Source organism: Macrobrachium rosenbergii, chromosome 1 (genome assembly GCF_040412425.1).
Source record: "Macrobrachium rosenbergii isolate ZJJX-2024 chromosome 1, ASM4041242v1, whole genome shotgun sequence".
Classification (NCBI taxonomy): domain Eukaryota; kingdom Metazoa; phylum Arthropoda; class Malacostraca; order Decapoda; family Palaemonidae; genus Macrobrachium; species Macrobrachium rosenbergii.
In genome coordinates this window covers 24,947,381-24,956,491 of record NC_089741.1, presented here as the reverse complement: position 1 = coordinate 24,956,491, position 9,111 = coordinate 24,947,381, and the positions used below count along the sequence as shown (strand labels likewise).

At 36.2% G+C, this 9,111-nt stretch overlaps 1 protein-coding gene across 16 annotated transcripts in view; it reads right to left on the bottom strand.

Annotated features, from left to right (window-relative positions):
• LOC136843759 (broad-complex core protein isoforms 1/2/3/4/5-like) overlaps positions 1 to 9,111 on the bottom strand; it is a 105,963-nt gene that overhangs the window by 94,270 nt on the left and 2,582 nt on the right. For all 16 annotated transcript variants that reach the window (XR_010854809.1, XM_067112557.1, XM_067113389.1 and 13 more), the window contains exons 2-3: positions 7,457 to 7,545; positions 6,238 to 6,903 (exon numbers count right to left, since the gene is read on the bottom strand). Coding sequence is in view for 15 of the 16 variants with exons in the window: in XM_067112471.1 (XP_066968572.1) it covers positions 6,238 to 6,903; positions 7,457 to 7,545 (755 nt within the window). In the remaining variant the exon portion in view is untranslated. The remainder of the gene's footprint in view (positions 1 to 6,237; positions 6,904 to 7,456; positions 7,546 to 9,111) is intronic.

The window sequence follows — 9,111 nt, the reverse complement described above, 5'->3', positions numbered from 1 at the left end:
ATGAAGATAGAGATCCTCAGTTAGTTCCTCACCAGGTTTCTCCAAACCTTAACCTTGAGATAAATAAACCTTTCCCAGCAAGAGGAGATGTAAGGAGTACCTTACTAGATTGCCAGCAGTTCCTGAAAAGGACCTGCTGGTGAGATCATTTGAGGAGCTCGATAATGATCAATCATCCAGCAATCTAAAATGATCTCAGCAGGACTTAATCACTGCAGTCAGTTGCAAGGTTAAGTGGGCTAGGGTCATACGGTCAGATGCAGCATGACGACAGGTTCTGGCACTGGCACTCTAGGTAATAAAACAGGTCAAGTGGACTTCGAGTCACAAGGTCTAGCTACAGGGAGAAGAATATCTTTTAAGAGATATGGCATAACAACTGGTTCCAGCTTCAATACTCATGATACAGCATGGGAAAAGAAGGGTGTCAGGGGGATAGCATCACAAACATCATAAAAGGCAAGGAAGCCACAGCCATGGCAGCAGAAATTTTATGTCTGGGGGGTGACTCCTGCAGCAGGATCAGAATGCTAAGTAAGGAGCCATTCCCAGACCATACCTATTCCTATACCCTTCCTGCATAACCAGAAAGACCTGTCAGTGTTGGGGACCAAGGAAAGCCAAGTTCATACACACAATATTGCTAATGGCTGCAGGACCATGGAAAAACACTAGTGGAAGAAGTGGGAGATTCCATCAGAGAAGGAGAAACAAGATGCGGAAGGCAAGGGCATATTGTCCAGGTTGTAGTCAGAGGGCCCATGGAGTAATGACCATACATGCAGGATGAGGAAATTTAGCTCCTGCCAGTATGGGAACAGTCATAGCAGCAACACAAAGAGAGCCCACAGGAAACAATGTCCAAAAGAAAAACAACAAATCCATCATCCAGTCCAAGCAGTCTCTTACTGACCAAGAACAATACCTTTGGCCACAGCACACTGAGCACATAGGACAAGAGTATGTGTATAATGAGGAAATTAACAAGATACAACCTCCCCCGAAAATTAAGTATGCAGAGGAATGGTAATGATCATATCACGAATGGCAGTGATCATATCACAAGTCAAAACTAAGTTAACAAGGGTCTAAATCATATAACACTAACCAGTTCTTCCTCATTACAACAAGTAACTGGTAATTAAAGGAAATTGCAAGTGACAGAGCACAAATTACAAGAAACCACCCAATTCGCAAATTTAAGCAAAATCACACTTCAGAGAACTTAAAGGTGACAAACTACTATGGCCAAGAAAATGTAATTTCTAAAATTTACATCCAAATAATCAGACAGCCTGAGCATTACACTCATTAAAAAATGCTGCAATAAAGGCTAAGAAAAATTATCATAAATCTTGAAAAAACACCCAGTCTAGCAGGGATATCTAAACATGAAATCTGATAGAAAAGGATTACCCAATGCCAATGCCAACTCCTACAGATTCACCACTAACTTTCAAAACCGAAAATTCATCAACCTTCCTTACTATTAATGACAATGAACATCATAGCAAAATGCTTGCATAACATTTTAATTTGACTTACTGAAAATCTCATTTTAACACAGGGTATAATTTACTATATTAAAACAATTTTGTTTCCGATTGCAAATTTAAGCGCTCATATATTCACTGTCACTGGTCGATTATCCACTAGGGGAGATTACGGGGAGTGGGAAATGGGGACTCCTTGCTTATTCACAAATTCGCTTACCAAGTTACAGGTATGAAATCAGTCATTAGGTGACAAGTGTGTGTATATGCAGTTTTAGGTTATTACCTTAAAAAATCTGACCTTTTCTGACAAAATACATCTGGGGGAATGAAATGTGGTAACATACATGTTTTGTTTCCAGCTGTAAAAACATTCCTATTTCACTTTTTATTTTTGTATGATATGCATTACCATTTATTCTATATATAATATATGAAGTTTTGCCTAACAAATTAAACTAATTATTCTCACTAGTGTGTACAGAATCTTTTAAAGAACACCAACAGTCAATGACACCAAACCTCCTGCTATTGTAACCTTCCCAGAACAATTACTAACTATACCCTTCCCAAAGCAATCTATTATTACACTATCATATTAGTTTTACTTGTCATCATCAAAGCTAACCAAATAACAGGCGGCTTTGGTATTCTAGGCTAAAGAAAGGTAGCCTTTTCAGATTTTTCTTCAGCTTTTGTTAAATTACAATTCATTCCTGAACCATCACAAATGCAAATTCGTTCTGAAGGTTCCTCTTAGGTATAAATAGTTGTTATGTCTGTAGTGTTACCAATTTGTACACCATACCACCAATGATAAAGGTAATACAATATTAAAGAAGGTCAAGATGAAAAGTCTGAACCCTTTGGATGTTGCACTCTCTATCTCAAACCTACGTCCTGCATGCTTATATAGGGATAATGATGATAATGTGGCAGCGATCTGAACAAGTTTAAATGGGAAGTTTGTTACCTATAGGCCGTTATTGTTACAAAAAAGTTTCCATGTATACACTGTTTAATATGGTATTTAGGGCCTAGGCACTTGTGGCAGCATTATATTTTAATGTAAAATCCAACCTTTCTTTTCTCTCTCATTTGCCCTCTTCTTATGTTTCTAACTACACTCTACTCCATCACCACTCACTCATCACTTAGGTTTACCTCATGAGTGGAATGGCCTTTTCTCCAGTTTCTGAGATCCCTAACCAACAAGAATTACTTCTTTCTCTTGTATTCCACAACTAACAGTCACCCTCACCACAATGCCCAATCAAACACTTCTCTTTGAAAACAACTGTGATGTCATACAAATGGAATCAATCAACCTTTCAAAATGAAATGTCTTCAGTACAGTCGCTCATTTCCATGTGGCTGTCATTTTTACTCATGAAAAAATATATTTCTTTTCTAAAATTTCATGGATTTAGCAAAGTGCTTTATTGAGGGTATTTATAACTAAAATTATTCCTGTGCAATGACAATACATATGGTGAAATTCACTGCAATTCCATTAATCACACACTGCCTGATTAACAAATTGAGAGGTCACTACTGTGTATGCCCAGTCCGGTTTAATAGCAGCTTCACTCTCATGCTCTGTGAAACAATCATTGGACCAACTTAGTTGCACTTTCCAGGAATGCCGGCAAGCTTTTTTTTTTTGCAGTCCATTCATTATTTCAGTGTGTCCACTTTCTAGACCAGTGTTGCATTTTCTGAGTGTTTTGCGATTAACGTAGGTATGCTTGATTTTTTGAGAAAGTAGGGACTCTGCCTTTCCTTAGAATGTTAGCAATTTCAATTATCAGTTCATCCCACTATATGATCAAGTGAATTTCTTAAGAAAAGTCTTTCATTCTCACAAGCCTTACAACAAATTTATGATATTGAAACCCATTTCATGGTTTTATTTACCAATTTCAAAACCAGTGAAACTGACAAGATATTTCATAACAGATTTAGTTTCTGGAGACCTGCAGGCATCAGCAGGCTAAAAAGATGAAAACACCAACGCATCAAAAATGAGTTAAAGTACTATTGACATTTCCATGTCACTCTTACTGTAGTCTGAGCTGTTACTCAATTTTTTTCCCTTTGCACATTAAAAATAAGGTTTTTGATACTGTCTTGGTTTTTTTTTTTTTTACCAATTTTATCTAGTCAAATTGGTGTTTTACCTATATGACATGATGCCACAAAGGAGCATATAGTGTGTCACCGACTTACAGTAGGGGATCCGTCCCACCGCCAAGCCGTAAGTTGATTTCTGCTGTAAGTTGGTTTTTCGCCATTATTGGCCTTTTAACGGCACTTATGACGCCGTAACTTGATGTCTGGCATCGTAACTTGATGCTGCACACTATATAAATGACAGAACAGCAGCTACAAAGACAACAAACACAGCATCAACACTAGAGGCAATAAGAGCTGGTTTGACAGTTGACCTAAACTATTGTATTGTTACTATCTGCTTTGTAGTCAACTGCTATTCTAATTGCTTTTCTAATATCTAAGAGGTTAGTAAGAAATATTGTAACCTTTACCTTCATATTTCTCAAATCAACCAATACTTTGGGCCAAAAGCATAAAACTCATTTTAGAAAATTAAAAATTATAATTACTGATTTTATTGTAGTATGAGGGGCAATGTCCTTTTCCTTTTCATATTATAGCAAAATTTAATCATTATCTTGTGAGTTTTTATTCAAAGCTATATTAGGATACTCTGCACTAGCAGTTCAATTTTCATTTGTTATGCTGGTTTGGAAAATTTCTAAAGTGACCTCACAAATAAGAGACAACATTTCTCCAAAACCCCCAAAAAGTTAAAATTTAGTAATGCAATCTGCAAAAGAGGGGGAGGGTGTAAGTTTCAATATCATAAGTGCTTGTTGGTCAACTACACTGGTCAATGCAGTTCATTTCTTTCCTCATACTAACATTCAAACTGGAGTTCTCTAAACTTCTCTTTACCACTTAATTGCTCTTCCTTCAGGGAACTGACCTCTCAACCCTATTCAGTTATATCCAAACAATGGCATTTTCACAATTTGTAATTTTTTTCATTATGTAAAAATAGAAAGGTCAATTTCCTAAGACAAATTTTAGTTGCATTCACATTACAAACTATGCTTGCTCTCAATAAAAAGATGAAATTTACAGTTTTTTTCTATGGGGCATGGAGCCACATTTTGTAATTTCACCGGATCTTCATAAGTTTTTAAAATGTATATATACTGAATTAGTGCTATTATGATCATACCAAAATTTTGTCAACTGGGCTGACAGTTAATATGAAAATCTACTTTAACAATTTTGCATTTTTATTTTTACATATATCATTTGTTGTATAGGCTATATATTACTGTAGAATGCTTGCTTATGAAAATACAAATTGGTAGGCATGATGAATTTTCCATTTCTTATTTCATTTTTTTTTTTTATAAATTTAAACAAAAAATTACAATACCTCTATCTTGTGGAAAACTTGAAAGTTTTTCCACTTTGCAATGTTGTATCTGTTACTGAAATTTACCAATAAAAAACAGAAAAAAATTGCACATATATCTGGAAAATGATCCATAACAGAATCATCTGTACACAAATTGAAAACGAATACAGTATTCAGATGCCATAAAAGATTTTTGTGTATCAAATTTAAAGTTGAAAACCTGCATTTTTCCCATCAGATTTTTGGCCAATTATCACCAGCTGCAAAACCCTCTAATAAAATCCTGGATCCACCCAGGAACTTACAGCTTTAAATCTTTACCACAATAAAAAAAAAACATACACGACAATGAATATATATAAATTATCAAACTTACTTCTTTTAGGGTTAATACAGTACAAATTGTTCCTTTGAACTGTAAAAATGTTCATTTAAACATGATCAGGTAGATCTCTATGCCTGGCAAGGTTAAGAAAACTGAGGTTCAGCAATACTGTACAGTACACACAATATTACAAGCCCAGTGCAGTACTCTTACGGCACATTGCAGAAAAAAAAATCAAATTTTTAGAGAACAGAAGCACAAGAAAGTGTGCAACTAAAATTACAGTATTCATAATTCCATGAGCATAACAAATTACAGCAACACTGTATTCCACTAAAAAACCATGCACTACTCATAAAATATACTGTATTCCTCAAAAAGAATACTACACCAATTCACAATGCCTGAAACAACTACTTGTACTTCAAAGGTTTATATAAACAGGTATCCAAAGCTAATTAAAACCTCCACCCTATAGTACCCTTCCACCCAACACAAAAATAGATGTTGGCTGTGATTACTTATTAGAACGTAGTGGTGATGGTGAAAAAATTCAGCAGACTACTTCCCAATTACTTCAACTACAAGTTCTCATTTTCCCATTGATCAGGAACCACAGCTAATCCTTAATTCTCATAAGGCTACCCATTACAACAGAGCATCTAGTCTAAGCAAGCCCAAAAAGACCAGGTTTGAATTTCATGAATTAATCATTCCTCCAGGAACTGTTTTGTATGAGAGACTTTCTTTATTAAATCCAAATTTGTTTTACGCAACACTGATTTATTTCACTATGAACATGACAGACTGGAATCATTCAACTTGAATGAGTTCTTTAAATGAAAACTGCAGATTATTCAAGGAAAGGATGCACAAAATGAAAGCTACAAAATTCTACGAAACATAAAGATAACGAAAGAGGAAACTGAAGACAGACCAGAAACTAACACATAGATGTAACTTACCCCAGGTTGTAACGAGGGACCAGGAAAGGAACTGCTGCCGTAACTTTCAGGATCGTGTTCAGCCTTTGACACATCTGCCCCAAAATCCCCTCCCCCCTCCTCATTCACAGACCCTTCATAACTGTCTTGTCTAAAACCATCTTCATGATCATGTTCTTGCATTTCCACTTTCACTATATGAGGAGGAGGGTCTGAATCTAAGTGGTCTGGGGATGACTGAGAACAGATCGCTGATGAGGGCTGAACAGGTGAAGGTAAAGGGGTTGGCGTTTTAGTGTTGGCTGAGGGTGGCGGGGAGACTGGCCTAGACGTCTCATCGTGACGTCTTCTCTTTGGTGGTGGGCTATCGTGTCTTTCGTCTGATGGGGCTTTTCTCGACTTTGTGTTTTCTTCATCAGGTACAGCTAGGCCCCTAATTCTTAAACACTCCGCAGTTTTTAGTAACGATGCTAAGTCATTTTGGTTTACATTCACTTCACCCAAATACATATAGTCCAAGAGCGCATCCATATCCTGACTACGCACATCTTTGAGTACTATCACAGGTGATTTGCAAGGAGTACGAGCAAAAATGTCCTCGAAGTACTCGCTACAAGTACTTAATACAAGTTTATGCACTGGGTAAAACTTTCCCTCCACAGCAATAGTAGCATCAGTATAGTTTGACTGAAAAGAGGGGAGGAAAATTGTTAGAAAAGTTATATAAATAAAAAAAAATAAATAAAAAAACTCCCTCTGTACTTTCAGACTGGCACTGGATACTAATAACACCAGCAATTTTGAACAAAAGTGTGTTGGTAAAAATCTCCTTTAACAAGAAGACGAAGAGAATATGGTTGCTTTCTAGTGTAGGCACCAGAGCTTTGCTTACACTCTATCAAAATTATTCCTCAACTTACAACATTTCTCCCTAAGATACATTAAGCCTACCTAAAAAGACAACACTTACTAAATACATAATGGATGCCAAAACTAAAATATTGAAGATTTACTGTACTATCAACTGTTTAATACCTTCAGGTAACAAATCGATGAATTGAGTACACAGAAGATTCCTGGTTACAACTATATAAGATACTTGCATGAAATAATTTTCTGGACAAAGTGCTGTAGTTACCACCCGAGCTTAAAAGTTTGCAAGGAAGGCTACAAGCATTGTGAAACATTTCCCTAAAAACCAAAACAATGAAACCGAGTAAGCAGAATTACACTAACTCACCTTCTCTCTTAGCGTCCTGAGAATTTCACAAAAAGTTATCTTGTGGTTGTTCCATTTCAAGCTGAGAAGTCCGTCCTCCATTATGGTCCCTGAAAGCATTAAAAGAGAAAGGGGTATTAGATAAAGCAAATGCAACTTAAAAAACTTAACCTTCTAATAATTTTAACACAATGGAAACTACTTCACCCCAAACCTACAGTATGACTGCCTTAACTTCAGCCTAATTATGTAACCTTGGTCAAATGGAAGCAATGAAAAAAAAAAAAAAAAAAAAAGTCTTGGGTGAACAGTTCCACAAGCAGTTCATATATGCTTAGTATAACTAGTTTCTTAATTAATATTTGTAATTTTCAACTAGCTTGAATCCTTTTTTTTTTTTCTCCCAAAATGCCATTCTGATGATCCTTGTCTGGCAAGTTACTGGCCTTTGAAGCACATTCCCCCATGAAGTTGCACATTCTGAATCATAATTGCGATGATGCCAAAATAAGAATAACAGCATCATGCCATAAGCAACTTCTTATTTTCAAAAATATGTTACCATGAGAAAATTTTAAGGGCATACTATGTTTACTCGGTTCTTTAATAACAGAGAATTACTGTACAGTACTATCAACAGTAAATGCTGACTAACATAATCTTACTGCCCCACTACGTACATTTATCATAATGGTGTTCACCTTAGGCATTTTAATCTTAAACTTTCAAAGTTTTTTAAACTACATTTTAATCTTAAAAAGTTTTTAATTACAGTCTCACCAGAAATAAATCTGTCTGGATATAAATTCAGTCACCACTTTGCAAAGCAAGCTTAGAGTACAGTAGTCACTCACTGGGCGGCTCAGATCTCTGCAGATAATCAAATAACGGACTATCCTGGTATGCTTAACAAAGTGTCTAATCAATTACTTGGCCTTAAATAAAATTACCCCGGTATATATATATCCACCTTTGCCAAAGTCCAGGGTAAAACTCATGCTAAATAAAAGTAGACAGCCACACGAAAATATCGTTTATTAATATAATTTGTCGACCATACAACATAGAAAATATAGAAATGGGTGTACTGTATATAACACTTTGATCCCAAAGGGGCTACTAGTACTAAACATGGCATCCCAGGGAGTTTCTGCCAGATTTAGTACTAGCACCTTGGGTAGGTGGATACATACTGGGTTGAGAGAGAGAGAGAGAGAGAGAGAGATGACAACCTTATGATAACTTTCTCAATTAACAATGAAGCAGCAGAGGCACACGAGAGTTTTCTCATGATGTTCCTATATTGTTCAAGTAGTCTCGTTGACAAGACCCTACACAGTATAATGGTCAGCAGAGTAAAGGTATAATACACTTCAGTACATTACTGTAGCCTTATATCAAAATGGACAACCATTCACAATAGGCAAAAACATCAATACCGGACCTGTCCAACATGACTGCAGGCATCAGAAATATCAAGTGAAACTGAAAAAATGAAGTTGACCCAGCACTGACATACACAGCATAGCCAAACCACACGAACTGTAGTTCATGAGAAATAAAGTAGTCCGGGTTAACGGTTTACGGCACTAAAGTCCTACCTTTTTGCACTCTGAGAACTTATTATTGCCTAGTCTGTAAGACAGTCCATTCCACAGCCAAAATATATCAGAAAT